Below are 25,825 nucleotides of genomic sequence, written 5' to 3'. Positions count from 1 at the left end.
AGCGAGTCACTGTTGACGTGTGAACCTTGGATGCACTTGAATGGGATTGATTGAATGTCTGTCCAGTGATTAACGGCTTCCCTTGGTTGTTTGTATTCAGCCTCTTCCTCCGCGTTCTGGAATCAGAACCCCACCCTCCAGGCCAGCCCTGGAATTTTGCCACGTTTCTGAGCTGGAGAGCAATGTGTGGTACTGAAGACTATCCCTGCTGTCATTGCACTAGCATGGATTGCATCTGGGGTCTGGTACCTCAATGCATTATTCCAGTTTTACCCTGATCTAGCTCCGTTGCTTTCATTGGAGTTGCAAAAAAAGCCTTGGCCCCTGCAGCTCCTTGGGTGACTCACAGAAGAGCGTGAAAGGATCTTGTGCTGCTGGGTGAGCGGAAGACTGCACGTGAATACAACTGAGATTCAGTGCTAAGCATAGCTCTCTGCACTGAGAAGCAGGGAGTCTTAAACTCCATGTGCAACTGCTCCTTTCCTCACAACAGCACAGGGTAAATGGTTGAGGAGAAAACGGGCGTGTCTACACTGACCGAAGGTTAAGACTGATCCCCATCACCAAGAGTGTTAATATGGTGCTTAGCTATACACTCCCCTGTTAGGCCCCACTTATAGTATGAGGCAGGGTAACCATGGCCAAGCTGCAATATGTCATTCATGCAGGATTTCTGTCCCCTGTGCTCCCTGTCCTGTTCATAACTTGAGGCACTGTGCACGTGACCTAGGTGCAGCATTGTGCCCTAAATTAATCCTACTTTATGTAACTCAAAGCTATGGGCTGTTGTTAGTCTGGACTGAAATTTGCTCAAGTTTTTGCAAATCGTTGCACTCCTTTCCAGTGGGTTTCATTTCTCCTCTTTCCTGAGAGAGGGATGGGGAGTAGGAGAACAGGAAAGCCCTTCCTCTTTTCTAATTTGCCAAGCACACAAAGAATTTGCCTCATCCATAAATATGCGTGCAACGTTTGGTTTGTTCCCAAGGCCAACCGCTACCATTGCTGTGAGCTGGGAGGTCATTCTGGGTATCAGGATACAAATGAGCACATCAGATGTCCTGATCTGGAATCACTGCATCCGACCCTGCCAGAAGAAGTAGTTCTTAAACGGCAGGAATGGGGACCATTATGTTTGAATAATACCTAGCTCTTATACAGCACTTTCCATGTGTAGATTTCACAGCACTTTACAAAGGAAATCCGTGTCATTATCCCCATTTTACATATGGGGAAACTGAGGCACAGTGCGAGGCAGTGACTTGCACAAAGTCACCCCGCAGGCTAGTGGCAGAGCCAGGAACAAAACCCAAATCTCCTGAGTCACAGTCCAGTGCTCTAGCTACGAGGCCACACTGTCTCCTTTGGAAGGCCATACCAGGAAGGCAACGAGGAACAGGCAGCTTTATCCTACTGCACCTGTGTAGTCAGGAAGAGTCACAAGGGATGAAGAGGCAAAGCCTTGAGTTTAATCACCCCATAACCGGTCACTCTTTCTAGCAAGATTCACTGCATTTTGTCCTTGGAGCTTTGTCAGGTGGGATATAAAGTACCAACACCATCAGATCTGATTAAACTTTTATGTAACCATTTGATTCTCCCTTGTCTTTCCTTTGTCCCAGAGTTTATGGCCACGGCATTAATCTGCAGATAGAGACCTGGCTGGTGTCCTGTTCCTGGTAATGGGCTCCCTGGCTCCAAATCCCGTTCTCAGTGGGATCAGAACTGGGGGTGTCACTCATAAGAATGAGGAGTGAAAATGATAGTGCTATTGTCCAGTTAGGATATCTTTTCTTTCCAGGTTCACTGACGTGGTTACCCCACCCGGTAACCGTAAAAGCATCGACTTAGGGATTGCCTGCCTTCCTAAGTCTGAGTTCGATGGGAGTGACATGGACTTTGAATACCTAGATCCTAGGGGCAGCCCACCGGAGGACAAGCATTGCTTCGCCATCTTGGTTCAGGTGAGAAACCAATGTGCTAGCCCACACCTCCCTCCTGCAAAGTGCTCCCAGCCAGAAAGGAATTTGAGCACACGCTTAACCTTTAGCATGTATTAGCCCCACTGCCATCAATAAGAGCTGTGGAGGCTCAGCATCTGTCCAACCCTGCTCTGTGACTAAGTGACTAGCTGTCTGTGCAGACTATTGAGAGAATGCTATGCACCGAATGCCTGCATGTGCTGCTCATCGGCACAGGAACAAACTAGCACAGCTGGTACTAGCCCATTCGCGGTAGGACTGAGGAAAGCGAATGACCTTCCAACAAGAGTGACCGCTGTCCTTATACCCCCCTTAGGAAATGCTGGAAGCCTTTATGGCTGAGGCTGCAAGCACTGGATGCCGGAGGCCGTTGATCACAGCGGCTGTGTTGACTGGCAAAGGGACTATTGATGCTGCACGTGAAAGAGCTGAGATAAGTAAGGAAGTATCATGATTCTCCTACGGGGAGAATAGTCCTACTGAAGTTCCATGCTGACTATTCCTTATAACCCTATTATCCTCTGGCTACTTACAAACTGATGGTTTAATAATTGGTTCCAGTATCTTTCCAGGGATCAAAGTTAGGCTGACAGGTCTGTAATTCAGGTCCTTGAGATGAATCATTTAGACTTTCTCGTTTTGCTTCAATAAGGGTAAAAAAATTTCATTTTGACTTCATCATTTCAATTTGTTTAATTTAGACTTCTATAAGTGCAAAGTGTTCTCATGAATTGGTTATCATTTAGATCATGTAGCACTGTGGGTAGCCTTAGGAACTGGTCCCAAGTCAAGTACTGGAGACTAGTTGAGGACTTTAGGATGCTAGAAAAGGCATACGGAAGTGTAATGAGTGCATCTGAGCTTAAGGTTTAGTTTTCTGAAACATACCAAAATACCAGAGAGCGACCCTCTGTGTATTGAGCAGGTAGCCCAAGAGATTCTTGAGGCTGGAGGAGAGAAAGACACAGTATTTCACTCTGACATGCAAGACAGGATTTTACAAGATGGTACGAATCCCTGCCAACCACACTCAGAAGCAAGGGGATTGGTATTTCCTGCGCATAACTCTTGGATGAAGTGAGATCTATTGAGCTGGTTTGCTTGGAGAAGAAGAGGAAACGTTGGGAAGAGAAAGAAGAGATGCTCGCCTTTCATAAACGTTTACCTTCGGCTGGTGGAGGAACTGGACAGAACATCCAATACTGGGGAGCACACTCTCTGTCATGGCAGTTTAATTCTTTAAGGTCCTGAAAAGACTGAGCTCTGGCCAGTGGTTTAGCACAGAAGTAGGCCGAGGTGCAGGAAAAGGGGGAGTATATTAGAGGTATGCATAATCTAGCTCTCCCAACCTGTTACGCAGGCAGCGATGGATAGCTGCTCAACAGCCTTGACTTACTTTAGCGATTAGTCTATCTCCAGGCCATTTGTCACTCGCTGAAGGTTAATTGTGTTGGTTTTTTTGCACCTGGCATGCTTAGGTCTTATCAGGGGGCCTCTCTTGGCACATCTTGTATCCACCCCCTTGTGTTTATCCCTCTCGGGCCTTCTCTTTTCCTGTGTTGCCAATATAGCCTGGGTGACAAGGGGATTAATGTTTCTGAGGAGGTCAGCGCCACTGAAGTTATGTACACTGCGTCCCAGGCAACCAAGCTAGAAAACTGAGAAGCAAGACAGGTCCTTGCTGAAAGCTAGATGCTTGGGTTGACATGCAGGCTCCACTGAAGGCAATGGGAGTTTTGCTTGGGACTTCAGTGGGGCCAGGATTTCCCTTGGGTGTCTGAACTGGCTGTTAATGGATAAACAAGTTACATGAAATGCGAGATGGGGGGGGAAATAAGTAAATTGGGCCAGATCCAGGGTCCTAATGCACTCCCATTGACTTTAACGGGAGCATTCCCACTAACTTCAGTGGCCGTAGGTTCAGACTCAGAGGTCCAGATTCTCCCCTGCTTTGGGGCTCCTTTGAGTCAGAAAGCTGCCATAGCTAGCCGTGGCAGGATCATCCCAGTGTAGGGGTATTCTCCAATGTCTCAAGGCCAGCGTAGCAATCCCTATGCGTCCTCTCGTCTCTGTGTCTGGCACAGAGGGCCCGGCTGAGGGAAATGGGTATGGCCAGGGTTTCCCTGCACTCTGAGCTCGGCTGCCATTTTGGCCTGGAGCCACCTGAAGCTCTTAGCAGCCTGGAGCCCAGAATTGGAGATGTGCAAAGGAGGATGGAGACACCGTTGCCGAACCCTCCTGGGGTGGTGTGTGTGCGTCCCCACCTGCAGCACCACATCTAGGCAATAATATTTTGTGTGTTAACATTTTAGTTTGGTTTTTTCAAAACCATTTTGAGGGCTTAAGCGGGGCCTGGCATTCTGCTGGCTCTCTGCCTCGAGGGGCATTTTGCCCAGAGGGAATTGGTGCTCTCCACTCCCTTAGATAAATGGAAGGGGATCTAGTTCCAGCTTCCCACCCTCCCCCAGCCTTGGCACTGGAGGTGCTGATGCCCTTGAATAAATGTTTATTTTATTTTGCTTGTGGTTGGGGCCCCGTTCTGGTGTCTTTAAGGCAGGTGTGTAGGTTCCACACTGATAAGGCCTTGCCTCTTCCACATAAAGCACTTCTGAGTTCCCCCGGTGGGACATTCGCTTGGAAGGAAAGATGGGAAAGGCATTGCTGTGGGTCGGTGAGTAACTCTCTCTGCCTTTACTGACCGCATCAGGATATAACTTCCCTGGATGGCTGGTCTCAGAGGCAGCAGCCTTTTGCCCAGGGACAATGTGTTCTAGAACTTGCCCTAGCAGGTGTCCGGGTAATTGTACACGGAATAGTTTTACCTGCTCTGGGACTAATTTAAGCATTGAAAGGCTCTAGTCAAGTTTATTTTTAATGCATTCTCCTTCCTTTTTGCAGGTTTGACCATTCTGCTGCAGTTGCAGCTGGGTAAGAGCATCTTATCCTTTCTTTTTGTGCACAGGGTGTTGATGAAACTGCAATACAATTAGAAAGAACAGTTAGCCAGACCTTCAGCTGGTGTCAATCGGTGTAGCTTGATTTCAGTGTCGTTATGGTTCATAGCAGCTGAGGATCTGACCCACTGATCCCTCCTGATTATTCTTTAATGTCTCTCTTTATTGGTTCCATCCCTTTTTGTTCCTTGTAACAAACAATTTCTGACTTGAAGAATGGGCGCGTGTCTTTCATGCAACTTGGTATTAAATTGGAGCAAGGAGCAATAGAACCAGTACTCTTTTCTCTAATGCTGACTGATAGATGAGTCTACTCACCACCCTGGGCCTTGGTTTCTAACTAAGCAAGATTATCCTGTTAACATAACATAATTGTTCTGCTCTGGGCCAAATGTTTATCTCTGAGTTGTGGTTGGTTGAAAGGGAATGTCCCAACCTTGGTGATAACTAGAAAGCACAATTTACTGATATATTTGTCATTGGGAACATGTGGTGGGAAGTTGTTTGAATGGGACATGTGGCTGATTCCTAGATGTAAATGCAGATGCAGAAAATATACATACCAGGATAGCATTACATACACAGAATTTGGGAGTAGAAAGTGACTGTTAAATGAAATCCCCATTCACACGCAGGACCGGTGCATCTATTTGTACGATCAGAAGATGTGCAAGAAAAGGCTAGAATTTCCTCATTACCTCAGTGTTGCTCCATTGACATCAGTGGATTTACCCCTGCACCAACATTGGTGAAAGGAGAATCGCATGTCTGATTCCACTCTCAATAATACCTGATGTGTCACTATCAAGAAACAACCAGATGTTTCCTTCTTAATATCTGTGATTTGCTTTTCTCCTGCCAGGCTCTACCTACAAACTTGTGTGTTACTTCACTAATTGGTCTCAGTACAGGCCAGAACCTGCCAAGTACTTCCCAAACAATGTGGACCCAAATCTATGCACCCACTTGATCTATGCCTTTGCAACTATGAATCAAAATAAGATTGCCCCATATGAATGGAATGACGAAGACCGACTCTTCCCAGAATTTCAAGCACTAAAAAAAAGGTCAGCACTTTCCAATATACAAGATTTTAAACAAACAAAAAGCAAATTTTGCTTTTAAAAAGTACTTCTTGTTGCCAAGTGAAATTGAGATTTTTCTATCAGCAACGAAGAAAGATGGCAGAGAAACAATAAAGAATTTCTTTATTACAGAACAGGAATAGTTTAATAGATATCTAGCAGCAATGCTTTCATTAAGGGCTCTATTCCACAACCTTCATGGAACTTGACTCACACAAGTAGTCCTGCTGATTTTCCAGGAACTATGTAAGTGTGCACCAGCATGAGTCAAGGTTCCATGATCAAGTCCTAAGGGTCGATTGTATTTTGTATTCAACCCCGTTTTCAGATTAGTATATTTTGGATGCTTTAGGTTACTCGTGGTTGGAATGTGGTTTGACACAGGAGTCCAGTTCAAGGGTAATGTTTTTTTACAAAAACACAGTTTAAACCAAAGAGGAGGAAAGCTGTGGCTAGGCATTGCACTGAAACTTAGGAGATCTAGGTTCAAATCCCAGGTCTGCCAGACTTGGTCTCTCTGTGCCTCACTTTTCCCATCTGTAAAATGGGGATGATAGCATTTCTTTTTGTCCCACCCTTTGTGTGTCTTGTCTGTTTAGACTGTAGGCTCTTCAGGGCAGGGTCTGTTCGTTGCTATGTGTTTGTACAGCATTTAGCACAATGGGGTTCTAATCTGGCTTGAGGCCTTTAGGCAACACTGTTACCAATACTGAATGATGATAACCAAAAAGAACTGAATAGGTTTTCTCAAATGAAAAATAATAACAAAAAGTTCTCAACTGAGCCAAGTCTCAAACACAACCAAGTGACTGCTGCTTACTGACCTTTTTCTTTTCTCGTGTCACAGTAACAACAAACTTGTAACCAGCCTGGCTATCGGAGGGTGGAACTTTGGCACTCAGAAGTGAGAACTTTTCCCTGGACTTAATGACAAAGATGGTGAAGATGATGCTGAGACCTTGACAACACACAGCCTCCTGCTGCTCCTTTGGAGTCAACGGGAGCTTTGCTATTGACTTCACTGGGGATAGGATTAGGCCCATGATCATCATGTGAATGACTAGATGTAAACGGCGGTAGGGACTGGGTAGCTGAAGAACTGGGTATTGATGATGTCATGGGTGCTGGTGAAAATGGGGACAGGTTGAAGAAATAAGGAGAAGAATGGTCATTAATTATGAAAAAATAGATCGTTAATGGTGATTAGACATTCATGATACGAATGGCAGAATGGGTAAGCGGGGGATGGTTATGAAAAGTTAGGGTGGATATTGCAGTGGTTGGAAATCCCAAGTGGATATCGGGAGCATTAAACAGAAAATGGTAATGTAATGATGATGAGATAGGTCCTGATCCAGTGGGAGTCTTTCCACTGACGTCATTGGATGGTGGATCAAGCTGATAATGGCTAGGAAAGCGATTAAGGGTGCTCTGAGTAAACAGATCAAGCAGAGAATGGGATGGTGGTACTAGTGAACACACGATAATGGTAGAGAACAGGATGGGATGAATTTTGGTGAGGATTATTTCATGGTGGTGAAGAAGGAGGATAAAGATGAGGGCAGATTGAGATAAATACACAGGTCTTCATACTCTCGACTTTGGTGATAACAGAACTTATTAATAGTTGATTATTGGGTACACATTGCTAATGACAACAAGAGAGGTGATTAATGGATGTGGGTTTTAATTAGACTGTTCTGCATGAAGACAATTACATTTATAAAGGAGGAACTGAACAAGTCTGCTGTTGCATGTGTTGCAAAAAAAAAGGGGGGGGAGCAAGTTGTCTAAGAATTATCTTCTTCTAGATTCACTGAAATGGTTGCCTTACCAGCTAATCGTAAAACGTTCATTGACTCGGTGATTGCGTACCTCCGTAAGTTTGGGTTCGATGGGATCGACCTGGATTTTGAATACCCAGGTTCTAGAGGCAGCCCCCCCGAGGACAAACGTCGCTTCACCATCTTGATTCAGGTAAGTAACCAGTGTGCTATCTCAGTTATTCTATATGTCAGCTGGAGTGAGACAGATCTGAACCACCAAGCTGTGTACCAGCAGTGTTTACATTGGTACTGCATGATTTTAGTTCGCTTTTAGTTCCTTGAGTCCAACTATTGTGGAAATATGGTATCAGACCTTGTTTAAGGTATTCTTCCATCTTGCAAGGGCTTTGGGGACAATTAGACATGGAAGGAACGTTGTGAAGATCTTTAGGAGTTCATAGACAAGAACAGGCTGCTGGGATGTTTCTAGATAGATATTCCCAGCTGGACATGAATGACATTTTTACAAGAATCACTACCAACACTCTCACTTCCATTTTCAGGAAATGCTGGAAGCCTTTAAAGCTGAGGCTGCAAGCACTGGACTCCCAAGGCTGTTGGTTACCGCAGCGGTATCTGCTGGCAAAGGAACTATTGACGCCGGATATGAAATTGCTGAGATAGGGAAGTGAGTAGATGGGGTTCCACATTGTGCTTCATATGCTATTGGCCTGGTTCTCTGTTGCCGTGCCCCTTGCATCATCATTAGTCCCCGTGCAAAATAGGTGGGTACAAAACGCTACTAAATCCCAATGGTAGCATTTACACTCCCTTTGGGCAGGCGAAAATGACAGCCTAAGGTTCCAGGCAAGGGAGATTCAGGCCCAAAGTCTTGTGCATCCTTTAGGTCAACGTGGGATGATGTATTGTCTGCTGACTCATTTGTCCATCAGGAAATCCATATTCCTAACTGTGTTGTTTCTTTTTTTTGGTTTGTTTCATTTAATTTAAACCAGGCTCCTCGATTTCATCAGCGTGATGACCTACGACTTCCATGGAGGCTGGGACTCCTTCACAGGGCACAACAGCCCGCTCTATGAAGGCTCTGCTGACTCTGGGGACTTCAAGTACTTCAACTGTGTAAGGGATCAGACAGCAAACTCCCTTTTTATTTCCCCAAGAGGGCGCTGAGAGTAACGGGCACTGGTGGTAAAAAGGTTTTCCATTTGGATCTCTGCAGAAATATGCCATGGAATACTGGAATGATAACGGCGTCCCCGCTGAGAAGCTCCTGATGGGATTCCCCACCTACGGGCGTACCTTTAGGCTTAGCAGCAGTGCCACATCTGTTGGTGCCCCCGCATCTGGGGCTGGGTCTTCTGGGCCTTACACCCGGGAAGCTGGTTTCTGGGCTTATTATGAGGTGAGAAACTTGAGAAAATTCCTTTTTGTGGCCCAAATCCTGAGCTGGTGTAAGCTGAGCTAGTTCCATTAGTCCTGATTCTCTTGCGAAACTAAGATGTCTTTACATCACTCTGGCAGTGCAAAGGGGCCGTATGCTCACTTTACCTCTCTTGCAGTGTAAAGGGGCCCTTAGAGGGACCTTGGTATAAATGAGAATCAGACCCATTGATTTCAATGGAGCCATGCCAGTTTGTAGCCGCTGAGAATCTGGTCCATAATTAGTGATTTATGATATGTACTTTTATGATTTATAGGTGACATATTTTGTTTTTACTTAGGTTGGTTGCTGAGTTTCTCTCTCTTGTCTAAGCTTCTCTCTCTTCCTGTACAGTGGATGGATTCTCTTCCCACTTACACCAGTGTTGTACTGCAGGGGCACTGGTAGACTAGATCTTCAAGTCTGGAAGAGCTCAGGTCCAGAACGGGGCGTGGGGCAAACGTGGCTGTACCACCCCACCTTTATGTCCATTTCTTCTCCCCTATTCTCCAGGCCAGTTCAGTCCCTGATGCAAATTAAAGTAAGGCTGCTCTAAGCTACTCTTTGCTGCCACAGAGCCTAAGGGGCTATTCTAGGGGATTGGTGGATAGCTGTGATGTGGCCACCTCCTCTCCTCTCCGCTGTGAGGCCTAGGGGCCGCAAGGAGGTGGTAAGGCAGGGTACACCAACTCTGCACCCCCAGAGTAACTCCTAGCTGACCACTTAGGCTGCCGGATTGCAGACTAAAAGCGGGGACAAGATCTAGCCCATTGACTTCACTTTTTGGCTCCTGAATGAGGTCCATTGTGTGTTTAACCCCATGCTGTTTTGGCAGATCTGCACATTCCTAAAGACTGCTCAGGTACAATGGATTGAGGACCAGAAAGTCCCCTATGCCGTTAAGGGGAACGAATGGGTTGGATTTGACAATGCGTGCAGCTATAAATACAAGGTAAGACCTTTAACATTTTAACATGAGCTTTACTTACACTCCATCCCTGCTATTGGAAAGCACTTGGCTTAAATTCCGTGCATTTCAGAGTCTCTTGATAAAGGGAGATATTTTCAGCTTCGTTCATATTGCACTAAGGCACCTTGAATGTGATGGGAATGTTTCCCAAAGCATTTATTTCTGAGCTGGGACTTTACTGCCGAGTAGATCTGTGATCCATGGCTGTCTAGCCAGTTACTGGTCTCATTCTATGCATCCGAAGAAGTGGGATGTAGCCCACGAAAGCTTATGCTCAAATAAATGTGTTAGTCTCTAAGGTGCCACAAGTACTCCTGTTCTTTTTGCGGATACAGACTAACACGGCTGCTACTCTAAAACCTGGTTTCGCTGTGTGTGTGTGTGTGTGTATGTGTGTGTGTGTGTTGAAATTCTTAAAGGAATTCTTAAGCAGTTGTGGAAATTTTTATTGATAGTTGTCTGATTTTTTTTGATAGGTCAAATACCTGAGAGAGAAAAATTTTGGAGGTGCCATGGTGTGGGCTATTGACCTGGATGATTTCCTGGGCTCTTTCTGCAATGAAGGAAAGTATCCTCTCATAAGTGAGCTGAAGAGACTCCTCGAAACAAATGGTAAGACAGTGCTAAAGAGTATTTCAGGCCTATATAATTAGGAGGTTCAGTACATCTGGTCATGAACTTTAGAAAACTACTGATGAGGCAAAGTTCAGCATTTTGCCATGCGTGGTGTCTTAACACTGAGCCATTATACAGCACTTTACATTTTGGAAGAGCTTTGTAAGATAGTTAATTCACACAACATATATAAGGCAGATAAATATTACTTGCCCTGTTTTGCAGATGGGGAAATTGAGGCACTGAATTGTTGCGTGACTTCATCAAGGGCACGTTAATCCAGAGGCAGGATTAGACGTCTAGACCATGTCTCTGAAACGTGCTTGTCAGTGTGTGCAAACCAGGCCCATTCTGCAGAGGATGTGAATCTGCTGCAGCTTTTACCTGTGGGGCTGGGGGTCAGTCCTTTAGATCAAGTTACACAGGATCGTGCTCTTAGTCCAGGAGTCCCAGGTGATAAACAAGATAAGTCATTACAAGTCATGAAGCGCAGAGTCCAGAAACATAGACAGGCATCCAAGAGTACACGTGTAGATGAAATCTGGATGAATCCATGTATCTTAATGAATTGTTAATTATTTATTTTAGATCCAATTGTGCCCAACTGCCCTTCACCAGGCCCCACACCACCTCCAGATGACAATACAACTACCTCTCCAGTTATTCCCCCAACTGAGGGGGTAGATGATACATTTTGTGCTGGCAGACAAGATGGTACCTATGCTGACCCCAAAGATAATACGCAATTCTACGTATGTGCTGGAGGCAGGACTTACCACTTCACCTGTGCAGCTGGCCTTGTCTTTGATGAGAGCTGCAAGTGCTGTAACTATCCAAAATATTAACCCCAGCCCCGGCTCAGAACAAACACGGACGAGTAACATACTGTAACTCAAATCATCCCTGGCAGAATCCCTCTTGCCCTATTAAAAAAAGCCAAGTGGTGGCGATAAGGCATTAATGTGTGTGTTGTCTGTCTGCTATGTGATTGGTGACCCTGCTTTTAACAGTAATAAATAATATTCTCTTTATATCGTGTCTTCTCTGCCACTGCATCACAAAACTTCATTGGCCAGATATTCAACACAGGCTCAGCCCGGCTTAGTCAGACATTTCCTAAGACTTCTTTCTGTGGTTCAGATTTGTGTCCTTCTCCATCTCAGCTCATATCATTTCTAATAGTAATAATAAATAGTTACCTCACTTTTCTTCCCTCAATCTCAAAGGAAGGTAAATAGCGTTATACCCATCTTACAGATGGAGAATCTGGTGCACAGAGAGTGGACGTGATTTGCTCAAGGTGACATGTAGCAAATTAGTGTCCGAGCTGAAAACACAACTTAGATTTCCTGATACCCAGTACAGTGCCCTATCCCCTGGGCCAACCAAGTCCTTATTTTGGGATTTACTTCCCTCCCCTGCTGGTGAAGGTTACACAAGACATCTTCATGCAGTAGTCTACTCTGCTTGGAGAAATGTGGGAAATGAATAGCTGCGGTTGTTGTACGGCACCGCCTTGCACCCATTGGCACAGCCTACTACGATCTGTAGCTCCTAATGGATGTTAAATTATCTCAGGGTGCCTCTTTAAGCATCAGAAGACTTCAAGATAATGAAGGTTCCTGCGGCCTTAAGTCACAATACATTGGGAAGACAAATCATCGTAGCTAATCTCATTGAATTCAAGTGGGTACCTTGAAGCGTACATGTACCTTTCATAATGACGCTAGCTACCTAACAGACATAAAAAGCACAGCTTGGCCCTAATTCTCCTCTCACTGACAGTGGTGTAAATCCAAGAGCAACTTCACTAGGCAAAATATAAATAATAAAGATAACGGGAGCGGCGCAGTGGTAAAATTGGTGTAAAGGAGCAGAGACTCAGGCCCCCTGTCTAGAGGGGTTCTTGACAGGCCTTCTCAGAAAGGTGATAAGAACTGAACAGAACAGAGTTTATGCTGTGTCCTTATGCCGTAGACTCTAGTTTAGGGTATTTTTAATTCACAGAAAGGGGCCTAACAGTAAGACACCTCTGCTTTTCAGACCAGTTGATGGAATGTAATCGCCAGGAGATTACCCTGCCGCTGCAGGTTGATTGCATTCGCTTCTGCCAGCTGACTAGCTGTAAAATACCAGCCTCCTAAGGAGTAATGTCTCATTTAGCCCGTTGCTCTTCCTGTTCAAGGTTTCTAATGAAACAGAGGGAAATCACAGGTTGATGGGGCTAGTGTGTCATGCGTGTAACTGAGGGTGGAAGTGGGGCTGAAAAAATCAGACGTAATCCTATCAGTCCAAATCCTCAGCTGGTATTAATGGGTGAAACCCTGCTTCAAATCAACAGAACCATTTACCTTTTACACCAGCTTAGGCTCTGGCCCACGGACTGAGAAGTGATCTCAGTATTTTCTTTGAAGACCTCCCATTGCCTGTCTTCCCTCAGAGGCTGGAACTGAACACAGGAACCAGGCAGTCACTTCACATGAGTTTCAGGAACGGCGGGTTCATTGTCTGGGTGGTTATTTCCACTTGCGGTTCCATCACTGCGACAGGGAGTAGGCGTTTGGTATCTTTCGCCTCTCTAGAGAGTCAGTGTAGGCTGCAGAGGAGATATCTTAGAGGAAGCATTGTTTGTTTTACCCCATATTCTCTCCAGAGAGTGGTAAAGGGAAAAAAATCTGTGGGATTTATCATGACCTACTATATAAACCCGTTCAACAGAGATTTGGGCCAGATCCCATGTGGGTGTAAATGGGCCTAGCTCCATTGACTTCCGTGGAGCTATGTCAGTTTACACCAGCTCAGGGTCTGGCTCAAGATGTCATTCGGGTTGCATGAGTATAAATGAGGCTTAGTTAGGCCCAGTGGGTCAGAACTTGACCAGGAGCCGCCTCTGTCTCTAACGTCTTGCCATATCCTTCTACTCATCCATGAATTTTATTCTTGGTGAAGCTGAGGAAGAAATACTTGAGAGGGAGGAGATACAATCATACTGGACAAAGGTGTGCGTTTAGAACATGACGTGGAACACAGTGGCAACATTAGAGGGATCTCGGACGAGACCAGGGAGCTGGAGGTATTGATCTATGAGAGAAGATTAAGCGAGCTAAACAATGTCTACTGCAGGTTGGCTCGCCAGTGTTTAGAAGGAGGAGTGTACCAGCCTACAAACATTTGAAAGGTGTAAACCTTGAGGGAGGAGTGGAATGATGTAATGATGGGTTATGCTAGGAACAGTGGGACAAAATGAAGAAAGGGAAGATGAATATCAGGACAAACTTCATGCCACTCTATTTCTGTAAATGAAAGGAGGCAGATAATTAGTAACTGGGGCACTTAACTAGCAAGTAGCAAGACATATGGTTCCATTCTGCCTCTCTTTCTCTGTCTTGTCTGTTTATACAGTGGTTTCCAGGGCAGCGACTGGCTCTTACTATGCGCCCAGCACAATGGGTTAAGCCTTTAGCTGTTATGGTAATATTTAATAAAGTGCAAACTAATGGCGCCATGGTACATTTCACTATGCTCTATGATGCCTGGCGAGCGCTCTATGCTCTTTCTAGCTGCCTTATGCAATGTAAAAGCTGTGGAGGAGTGAGTGGGCCGCTGACTGGCCTGGTAAATGCGGTAATATTGACTGGAACTGCTGCTCTTACCTAAGCTGGTGACTGTTTTAGAACAAGTTTTATCAGCTGCCTTTTTATGGTGCAATTCTGTTATGGTTATTTCCTGAAAACATTGGTCTGAGCCTGGGGTTTATGAGGGAAAAATTCAGGAAGTGGGGAGTTAACAAATGCAAGCTCAGTATTTATATTTGTATGGGAGTGGATAACCTTTCTGTCTATATAATAGGCAGAGGCAGGCGGCAGAAAGAAGCAGACCGCTGCCCTGGGTTACGCTGCAGGAATTTGCCAGGTCAGTGATTGTATGCAGGGCATATCAAGGAGGGGTTCATTTAATTTTAGCTTTGTTTTGTGAGTTGAATTGTAAGTTGTGGCAACGGATCTAAGTTGGGGATACAGGAGACTCTGGAAAGGTAACTTAAAATGCATGGTTTATTTTATAGGTTTGGTTTTAAAAAGATTTTTTGCCAAGTGCATTGAGAAAGTCTGTGTATGTTTCTGATAACTGCACATTCTACACTTTTATGTGTGCATAGATGCTGCAGTTATTCCGATGTGTTTTTAAACTATGGTTAGCAGAGCACTAATATTTGTTCTTTCCTGTTTCAGTCCTGTCCGCACTAGGACCACGTTCTAAAATTTTACTCCATTGTTATGTCCAGTTCAGCTCCAACCGTGGGGACAACATTGGGAACAGTTGCACTGGGGATCACTGGAATTTCAGCTGCTGGGTCACCTAGACTTATAGACTATTGAGAAGAGTTGTATGAAACACGGGCAGCTGCCTGGAACCCTGTCTCCCCAGCAACTTCCATTGTTGCTCCCATGTTTCCTATACATGTCTTTTTCCCCCCCTCCCCCCATTTATAGATAATTCCTGAAGCCAAAATCTGAAGCTGAGGTGGGGAAGATGCTGCTATGGGCTGGTGAGTAAATCTGATCCCCTCCCAATGACATTTGAACCGTTACAGTTTGGGGAATCCTTGCCTAGAAATTGAAAGGTGCGGATGAGACTCAAACAAATCTATAGCCTTTCTAACACTGGGTTATGCGGGAGGTCAGACTAGATTTTCTAATGGCCCCTTCTAGCCTTCAAAATCTATGAAACAGCAGCATCCTACATGGGGACATTTCAGAACAGACTTTAATGGATTTTGGCTACCTTATGCTTAATTGGTAAGATTCACCCACGTGCAGAAGGCCTATGCAGCACTTTGAAGGCACGAATGGGGGGTTTAAATGGTGCTGGCCCCTCTGCGCAGGAATGAATTTCACCCTAAGTGAATGGGTGCCAAGAGTACAAAGTACCAGACTGACTTTTTTTCTAATGCATTTTCATTTGGTTTGCAGGCTTGGCCATTCTTGTGCAGTTGCAACTGGGTAAGAATGTCTTGTTCCCTGTTTGGGTGTCTGGGGGCCGATAATATAAATAGAAATAATGGGTCAAATCCCCAAGTCCCTGTTCAGTTTTCACCCATTCCTAATACAGGCAAAACTGTCACTGAAGTTCATGAGAATTTTGCCTAAGTAAAGACTGATGACGTGATTCTCTTCTCCCAATGGTGCAACTCCATTGCCTTCAAAGGAGCTACCCGTGATTTACACCAGTGCGAGAGTAAAATCAGGCACTGAATATGGAGTTTAGGACTGGCAAAAGATGAGAAAGTGTTACATGGTCTTGACAAGGTTTAAAATAACCTGGTGTTCCCACATGGAACGAACGTATATATAACTTAGGGCAACTGGTGTATGCTTTCCATAGGGTTACCGTCCGTCCGTATTTACCGGGACATGTCCGGCTTTTGTGTCTCTGCATAGCCGTCCGGGAGGAATTGGTAACAACGTTAAAATGTCCGGGTTTTTTTTTTTCTCCCTCACCTCCCTCCCTCCCTTCCACGCAGAGTGGGGCTGCTGATTGGGCGGCTTGGCCGATTAAGCTGCTCCCATTGGCCTCCAGCAGCCAGAGCCCTCCCTTGCTCCCCCCTCCCTCTGTCTGCAGCCCTGTGTAACACACAAACCGACCCACCAGGCAGCGTGTTTTGCAAACACATGGAGCCAGAATGGTAAGGGGTGTCTGGGGGGGGGGGGCAGTCAGGGAGCAGGGGAGTGTTGGCTGGGTTCCCAGCCTCCACCTGCCACCACCACCCCCTGCGCGCCCTCCCCCCCCCAGGGCCGGCTCTAGGCACCAGCAAAGCGAGCAGGTGCTTGGGGCGGCAGGAATCCAGCATGGGAGCTGAGAACCAAGGAGCCCTGGCAGGGAGCCGTGGCAGCTGTAGTTCCTTGGTTAGTTCCCTGCTTATAGAACCAGCCCTGGAGCAGGGAAAGAACTACATTTCCTAGCATTCCCTTGGCCACACTTAACAGGAAAGGGGGGGGGGAAGGAATGTAGAACTGAAACCTCATGATGCAGCTTGCTGGAAATGGTAGGAAAAGAGCCAGCTCTAGGTTTTTTGCCGCCCCCCCACCTCAGCCCTAGGCTCCCCCCGCACCTCTGTGTTGCCCCAGCCCTGGACTCTCCCCTGCCCACACCCCCTGCCTCCCCAGCCCTGGCCCCCACCTGCACCCCCTGCTGCCCCGGCCCTGGGCCCCACCCGCACCCTCCTGCTGCCCCGGCCCTGGGCTCTTCCCCCCCCCCCCCCCCGCACCTCCTGCCACCCCAGCCCTGGGCTCTTCCCCCCCCCCCCACCCGCACCTCCTGCCAGCCCAGCCCTGGGCTCTTCTCCCCCCCTGCACCCGCACCCCCTGCCGCCCCAGCTCTGGCCCCCACCCGCACCTTCTGCCGCCCCAGCCCTGGGCTCTCCCTCCACCTGCATCTCCTGCCACCCCAGCCCTGGGCTCTTCTCCCCCTCCCCACACCCGCACTCCCTGCTGCCCCAGCTCTGGCCCCCACCTGCACCTCCTGCCACCGCAGCCCTGGGCTCTTCCCCCCCCACCCGCACCTCCTGCCAGCCCAGCCCTGGGCTCTTCTCCCCCCCTGCACCCGCACCCCCTGCCGCCCCAGCTCTGGCCCCCACCCGCACCTCCTGCCGCCCCAGCCCTGGGCTCTCCCCCCACCCGCACCTCCTGCCACCCCAGCTCTGGGCTCTCCCCCCACCCGCATCTCCTGCCACCTCAGCCCTGGGCTCTTCTCCCCCTCCCCACACCCGCACTCCCTGCTGCCCCAGCTCTGGCCCCCACCTGCACCTCCTGCCACCGCAGCCCTGGGCTCTCCCCTCTCCCCCGCACCTCCTGCCACCCCAGCCCTGGGCTCTCCCCCAAAGAAAGAATTGGGTGGAGTAAATGGACATTGCACCTCTCTATCTGAAGCCTAGCAAGGCAGGTACGTGGATCCCACTAGAATTTAAAATGAAAAGTAAGGGAGGGGAGGATCTACTAGACTGGGCAGCTTTAGATACAGTACCAGGCACGTAGGAGGATTTACACTTCTGAGCCATGGAAGCAGAAATTGACTTTTCTTTTCCAGATTTAGCTAATATTCAGAAAGGGAATCTAGCACCTGCCTTCCAGATTTGAACATCTTCAAAATTCCGGAGTGCTCAAGCTCAATTTGGGCAGCTGTTACTTCATTTCTCCCAAATCAAATATACTGATCCACTGTAACTTGCTGTAGAAAAAGTAGAATAAATTGAGCAAGAAATGCTTCCCAGTGGTTATTAGGACTGGAATTGCTATTTTCAACAGCCATTGCCTTATTATTATTATTATTATTATTATTATTTTTAAGTTTTAGTTTTATTTGTTTAAAAGGAAGACAGTGACATTGCATTGGCAAATTCCCCATAGAAACAAAGAGTGGAACAAAAGAATAATAAAGGCACCTCAACTTTTCCTCATTTATGTAGGACAGTCTTATTATATGCATCCAGATAGCCTCCAATCACACAAGCTGAAAATTGTTCCACTTTACTGCAGTTCTGTAACCATATGGGAACGAATCCTGTCTGTGTTCTGTGCACATCCAAAATTCCTGCTGAATGACCCGCCCTGGGACCGAGTTACCAGTGACCCAGGGCTGGGGCGGCGGGGGGGGGGCAGCCAAAATTTTCTTTGCTTGGGGCAGCAAAAAATATTGTCTGCTATGAACTGGGAAGCAAGAGAACCATGCACAAGCACTGATGGGAATCGGGAGTACTGACTCCATTTATAGTTTGGTGCTTAGTAGCCAAGGAATGTTGGGCCAGATTTTTAAAGGTATTTAAGCCAGTGCCTAAAGATGTAGAGAGGTGTCTGACTTCCTGGGAGTTGGGCACTTTGGAGCTTTTGAAAATCTTACTAGACACTTAAATATCTTTAGAAATCTGCCCCTCCCCCCACCCCCCCGACGTAGGGATTTCAAGGTTACAGCCCTGAGACATGAGTCGTTAATACAGCATATACAGATGAGATCATGGCTCATGAATTCTAACCAGTTGATTGTGTAGCCATGCCATGTTTTTGGGGTGGCTGTCAGCCCATGAGATCACTAGATTTATCCCACCTATCATGTATTATTAATGCCACTGGTGCCACTGTTTGCTCTTTTTCTTTTTTTATTTTTAACCAGGCTCTGCCTACAAACTTGTGTGCTACTTTACTAACTGGTCTCAGTACAGGCCTGGACCAGCTAAGTACACTCCAGAAAATGTGGACCCATTCCTGTGTACCCACCTGGTCTATGCTTTTGCTGGGATGAATAACCATAAGATCACCACTGTGGAATGGAATGATGAAACCCTCTATAGGCAGTTCAATGCCCTAAAGGAGAAGTAAGTAACGTCTAATGTGTAGAGGATTTTAAAAACTAGTTCATTTAAAGGTGACCTATATATGATTAACATGGGGTTTTGTGCCCCTTTTTGCTTCCTTGTGTTTCAAGTTTTTTTCCCTGCTTGTTTTTTATTCTTAGAAATAAACAGGATGTCAAAATCATATTTTCCCTTAGTTTTTAGTTGAAGGACTTGACTTAGAAATGTGGATTGGGAAATGGGTTTGTAAAATCCTTTTTTTTTTAAAAGAGCATTTAGTTAAACAGCTGTTTGTAAAAACAAACCAAATCCAGACTTTTATACAGTGTGAGTACAAATCACTTTCCCTAACAATTGAAAAATGAGTCTTCCTTGATATCTTTCATGTTATAACCCGGCTCGTTCACTGGCTGTCCACAGAGTTTCCTAGGATAGACAAGGTCTGAATTTATAATATAAAGAACAGTCAGGGCCCCAACAACCAAGAAAAAACAAACAAAACCAATCAAAATGTAAACCTTTCCCAAGAGTTTTGGTCTTTGTTCATCAACAAGTAGCAAAACCGGAAGTAAACGGGTTGTTTTCTTTACAGTTCACTTGATAATTGTTGTTTAAAATTCTGCTTAAGGCAGGTTTAGATTATTCTGGTTGCCTCATCATACCGTGAAGACACACAGTAAACAGAGAGGGGTTTGCTCTGCAAAATTTAGAACTGGGTTTGCATTGCAACCCTCCCCAACACCAAAGAGGTGTACAAATCAGGAGTTCCAGAAAGGCCCTTATGATATTCAGATCCAGACTTCAACCCCTCAGAAATTTTGGAGGGGCTTTTTGAGTTTCAGGCCTTTGTTCAAACCCATCTCTAGATGTGTCCGTGTTGAATCTGTGAATCCCAATCAATTTCATGCCAGTAGACTTCAGTGTCATGAGCAAAGGATAATGGGCAAGGTTCTGACCTCAGTCAGAGGGGTGTAAACCTGGAGTAACTCCACTAAGGAGGTGTGAATAGAGAAAATTGTTTAAAAACTGCCAATAGATTTTAAAAATAAATAAATTAATATCATCTTTATATATTTTGTTCACTTAATCTTTTCGCCCCAATACTTTTTCCTGCTTTCTAGAAATAAGAAACTTGTCACACTCCTGGCTGTTGGAGGTGGAAGCTTTGGTACCCAAAAGTAAGAACTTTCCCCTTCATTTTTTAAGATGGTGGTGGTGACCGCAAGGAAAAGGGTCCTATATCCCTTTAACAGTTGTGCTGATTGTTAATGAAGACCATGGCAATCAAAATGAGAAAGTATAACGCACAATATTGGATAGAGGACAAGGGGAACAGTAGTAATAACAACAATAATAATAATAATAATAATAATAATGCTTAGTTCATCAGAAATTTCAAAATGTTTTACAAAGGAGGTCAGTATCGTTATTCCCATTGTACAGATGGGGAAACTGAGGCACAGACCCATGAAGTGACTTGCTTAAGGTCACACAACAGAGCAGTGGCAGAGTCAGGAATAGAACTCAGCTCTTCTGAGTCCCAATCCAGTGCTTTATCCATAAGAGCATGTAATTTCTTACTGCATGAAGAGGAAGGGTGATTGGCTGGACAGAACATTGGGCTGGGCCTCAGGAGATTTGGGTTCTATTCCCAGCTCCGCCACTGACCTGCTCAAGTCACGTCCCTCTCTATGCCTCAGTTTCCCTTAATACCCTTGGTCTATCTTGTCTATTTGGATTGTAAATTCTTTGGGGCAATGACTGACTTTTACTATGTGTTTATACAGTGCCCAGTACAATGGAGCACCAATCTTGAGCCTCTAGATGCTACTGCAACACAAATAATAATAATTATTATTCTGAAGTCTAGATAATGGGATATATTTGGACTTGGCAGAATTTGATATTTTTAAAAATAATTTTGATGGATAACATCAGTGTTTATTTTTAAGAATTTTTAAATATTTTTATCTATTTAAAACGTCAGAGTTGCATGAAATTATGGGGGGGGAGGGTCAGACAATTATTTAATGACAGTAGATGCTGAAATTCAAAATGTTAAAGCTTTATTAACTCTTAAAGCACAAATTGTCAACATCACATGTCCTTATATCAACAAGTCGTACCTGTTTGGACTATTCATTGGCTAGTACATTTGTAACAAACCTAATTCAGAAGTCCAAATCACTGGATTTTGACTCTAAGAAGTTCTCAGGCAGCATTTTCCTTACTTGGTCTAACTGTAAATTTTGATTATTATTGCTGGAAACATTTTTTCATCAATTTGTGTGTGTGTGGTCAAATCGTAAGAATGGCCGTACTGGGTCAGACCAATGGTCCATCTAGCCCTGTATCCTGTCTCTCACCTGTGACCAGTGCCAAATGCTTCAGAGGGAATGAACAGAACAAGGCAATTATTGAGTGATCCATCTCTTGGTGTCTAGTACCAGCTTCTGGCATTCAGAGATTTAGGAACACACAGAGCATGGGATTGTTAGATGATGAAAAGAGGAGGGTAATGTTGCAATGATATGGAGGAGGAAGAGATGAAGGAAAAAGGGTTAGAGAAGAGAAATCTGATTACAAAAACAATAATAAAAAGCATTAGGCATCAGCAGAGAGATAAGGCTGTCGAGATAATAGATGGTATGATGGAAACTACGGGCCAGGTCCTCAGCTGGTGGGAAACAACATAACGCCATTGAAGTCAGTGGAGCTACCTTGATTTACACCAACTCAGGATCTGGCTGTCTGGAAAGACTGGAAGACCAAAAGTGGGTGGGGCTAATAATGCAATCGTCAAACAAAAATTATTTCTTCCAGATTTACTGCCATGGTTTCCTCACCTGATAATCGTAAAACATTCATCAATTCAGTGATTGATTTTCTCCGCAAGTATAACTTTGATGGGCTAGATCTTGACTGGGAATATCCTGGTTCCAAGGGAAGCCCTCCAGAGGACAAGCATCGCTTCACCATTTTGGTTCAGGTACAGGAGTACTGTCGAGAGTCTGATCCAAAGCTCATCAAAGTCATTGAAATGTTTTAGCCAAGTGCTGACGTGTAGCCCTGTAACTTATCAGTTGTGCCTGAAAAGTGCTTGTTTTGACATGAGATAAAGGGTGATCACAGACAACATTGGGGTTTTCAAATTATTTGCAGATGTTTGCAAATTTAAAAAAAGGCCTAATTCCCATGAGATGGTTCTTTATCTCAAGTGAACAAGACTGACCATTGCTTTTTTTTTTATACTTGTAGGAAATGGTAGCAGCTTTTGTTGAAGAAGCACAAAGAACAAGATGTGCAAGGCTGTTGGTTTCAGCAGCTGTGTCTTCCAGTAAGAACACCATAGATGCTGGATATGAAGTTGCTGCACTGGGGAGGTAAGTCAAAATGATTTCTGCAAGGTGGCTAGCAAGAACATAAGAAAAAGGCTGTGCACTGTAGGGTCCATTGGCTTGATTTTAGATTTACTAATACAGTCCCAGTAGATGTCATTTGGTAATAATCCTGAAGGTTTGTCTGTCTTGCTCTTCTTTCCTATCCACATTAAAGAATAATCCAATGAAATCAACCCCAGGGTTAATTCGGATCCTAGTCCAATTTTATCCAAACTACCAAAGTTTGGGAGTTTGGATGAAAGGTTTCAGTTTAGGCCCCTCTCTACATCAAATGGTATAATCTAATATCTAAGGATGATCCTGAAGGACTTGCTGTCTTTATCACAACCTAGCTTGTCCTGTACTTCTTTAGTCTGGGTGTTCTTAAGCCCTTCAAAGCGAAGAGGTCTTAGTCTTTTAGGAAATTGATTCCTTACTGTGGCATTTGTTTTGTTTGTATTTAGGAGTCTCGATTTTATCAATGTGATGACCTACGACTTCCATGGAAGTTGGGTCCGTCACAGGACACAACAGCCCCTTGCACAAGGGCTCGGATGACTATGACAAAGTTCCCTTCTACAACTGTGTAAGAAAAATAACAATACAGGCCTAGATCCAAGGACCATTAAAGTCAATAGGAATCTTTCCACCAACTTCAATGGATCAGGCCCAGGGTTGGGTATTTGTCTGGGGTAAAAGTCATGTCACTGTGAAGGGTTTTCTCCCTACAGGAATATGCTATGAAATACTGGCAGGACAATGGTGCCCCAGCTGAGAAACTCATTATGGGATTCCCAACGTACGGACGAACTTTCAAGCTTTCTACTACGAATACTGGGGTTGGTGCTCCGGCTTCCGGGGGTGGATCTCCTGGGGCCTATACCGGTGAATCTGGCATCTTGGCTTACTTTGAGGTAAGCATTTCAAGCAAGTTATATCTATTGCTGGTTCTTCCATGGCCCCAATTACTGTAGTGTCTGAGCGCCTATCTTTAATGTATTTGTCCTCCTGACTACCCTGTGAGGCAGGGCAGGGATATTACCCCTTTGTACAGATTGGAAACTGAAGCACAGAGAGATTTGCCCAAGGTCACACCGGGGAGTCTGTAGTGGAGCAGAGACTTGAACCTGGGTCCCAAGCCAGTGAGCTAACCACTGTACCATCCTTCCTCCCTACAAGATTTATAGAGCAAATTTGCTTTTTTATTTTATACTTTTCTTGTATGTGACAGACATTTTTTGTAATGGACAGGACTATAGATTGTTTAAAAGTCATCTCTTACCCTCCCCCCCAACTTTCTGCTTAAACTAAAATGTGTCCCCATATGTAGTGAATCTGTCTCATTGGCTGTTAATGACTTTCATTTACACAGGTTTGCACATTCTTAAAAGGAGCCACCACCAGATGGATTGAAGCGCAGAAGGTCCCATATGCCTTCAAAGACAGAGAGTGGGTCGGATATGACAATGAGAGGAGCTTTGAGATCAAGGTGGGTTCTTGTCATCTTCATGAGACCCTCATTAGAGAGCCTTGGAAACAGGAACATAAGTGTCCCTTAGTAGATGAGACAATGCCAACTTCCGGGCAAAGGCAGGGGCCAAATCCTCAGACAATGTAAATCAGTGTGGACCCCTAGAATTCAGTGGAATGAAGTCAATCTACACCAGCTGGAGATGTTGTCCTCTGAGCAGACCTTGTTAGGAATGGAGTGGTAGGGCACACGAGGAAGACTGAGAGCTCAAGTGGAGACATTACGTTTCTTCCTAAAGTTTATATAAAATTGCACTAAAATACTATAGAAACCTCTATGGAGAAATGAATTTCTGCACTGGCAAGGCCTGCACTGTGATTGGTTAGACAGGCACAACTGGAAATAACAGGAGCTTAGAGTAAGTTTCACCTGTTCTTAACAATCCCAGGTGGCTCCACCACACAGGGATGATCCTATATATATTCCACTGAAGTCTGCTCGGTACATTCTTGCTGCACTGGGCACATATGGCTGGTGTGCTGCACACTGGGGCCTTTTCGTTTATGACTGTCAATGTATTTGCATGGACCACTTTATTGCTTAGCAGATACTATGCTTCCTCTGAAACAATTTCTGGTTATCTGGTATCAATGGAGACAAAGTTAGAGATGGAAAATACCTCCTAGAGGTCATCTGAGCCACCGCCCTCCCAATTCAATGTTGTTCCGTAAGGCACATTACTACATGCCAGTTTTAAATAGCAGTGGATGTTGCACATAGCTGTCTGTTCTTTTTCTGCAGACCCAGTTCCTGAAGGAGAAGCGCTACGGAGGAGCCATGGTTTGGGCTCTTGGCATGGATGACTTCACTGGCTCTTTCTGCGGTGCAGGAGCCAACCCTCTTGTAAGGAAGCTGAAGGCTCTCCTTGGAAACTGAGAGCCAAATCATTGGACAAGGAAGGAGCCTAGCAGGGAGGGAAACATCATATTTATTGTCCAGGGACCTGATCCAATGTCCACTGAAGTCAAGGGGCGTTTTTCTATTGACTTTAATGGGGGTTGGATCAGGCCCTAGTTGCAGAAACGACTAAAATCTGTTTTTCCTCATCTGTTTTTTTTGGATTCAGACACCTGTAAATAAATCTTGTGCTGACAAAGCTGCCACTGTGTACCAGGATGCAAGGGCCAAGCCGACATTCTGGCTGTGGAGCAGAAGTTACTGCATTCAGTCTGGTCCTTCAGACCCGTTCCATATGCTGCCATAGTCTATGTATGAACCTTCTAATTATGTATGCAATATACCAAGAGAGACCTAGCTCCAAGCCCCTTTGTCCCCAAACCTCCAAACTCTGGTGAAATTTAACATCTAGATCTAGCCCATATCTCTGTAGTGGGTCAAACTAAAACTATCAACAGCCCAGAAATTTGGGGTATCCAGAGGTGGGACCATGTTCCAGAAAGAGTTCAGATCCAGGCTTTCAGTAGATTACGTAGTCTGGCTATCCCATTTCAGTACTGCATTGATTCTGAATCTTGGGGTTGCATAAAATATGCTGTGCACGTTTTGCTTTGGAACCCTGATTTAATGTCTCAAAATGCTGTAGCATTCCTATAATAAGCACTCTTGGAGTCCCCTTGGTTATAAATAAATGCAACCAAAAGCAAGACAATATTGCCTCATTCATGAGAATGATTTGCTTTGTGTTTGCGGCACCATATGAATTCCCTTCAGTTGTCCTTCCAACACCACAAAGATGAGCTATTTTATGATTTCATCAATGCCTATTGTAGGGTGTCTTGCATCTTCCTCTGAAGCACTTG

The 25,825-nt window shown here is 45.2% G+C and overlaps 1 protein-coding gene and 1 pseudogene across 1 annotated transcript; both read left to right on the top strand.

Annotated features, from left to right (window-relative positions):
* Positions 1-128: 128 nt before the first annotated feature.
* LOC101951770 (acidic mammalian chitinase-like) lies at positions 129-11,767 on the top strand. The gene is made up of 12 exons (XM_065591598.1): positions 129-1,961; positions 2,296-4,650; positions 4,878-4,907; positions 5,796-6,000; positions 6,866-6,922; positions 7,830-7,995; positions 8,348-8,472; positions 8,801-8,924; positions 9,025-9,207; positions 10,061-10,177; positions 10,672-10,807; positions 11,399-11,767. The coding sequence occupies exons 2-12, from the start codon at positions 4,626-4,628 to the stop codon at positions 11,653-11,655; spliced, it is 1,425 nt and encodes a 474-aa protein (XP_065447670.1). The 5' UTR covers positions 129-1,961; positions 2,296-4,625; the 3' UTR covers positions 11,656-11,767.
* A 2,940-nt stretch (positions 11,768-14,707) lies between these two features.
* Positions 14,708-25,674, top strand: LOC101952540 (acidic mammalian chitinase-like; annotated as a pseudogene).
* The last annotated feature ends 151 nt before the right edge of the window (positions 25,675-25,825 follow it).

The sequence above is a fragment of the Chrysemys picta genome, chromosome 4, assembly GCF_011386835.1.
Source record: "Chrysemys picta bellii isolate R12L10 chromosome 4, ASM1138683v2, whole genome shotgun sequence".
Taxonomy (NCBI): Eukaryota; Metazoa; Chordata; order Testudines; family Emydidae; genus Chrysemys; species Chrysemys picta.
This window is presented reverse-complemented; position numbering and strand designations above follow the sequence as displayed.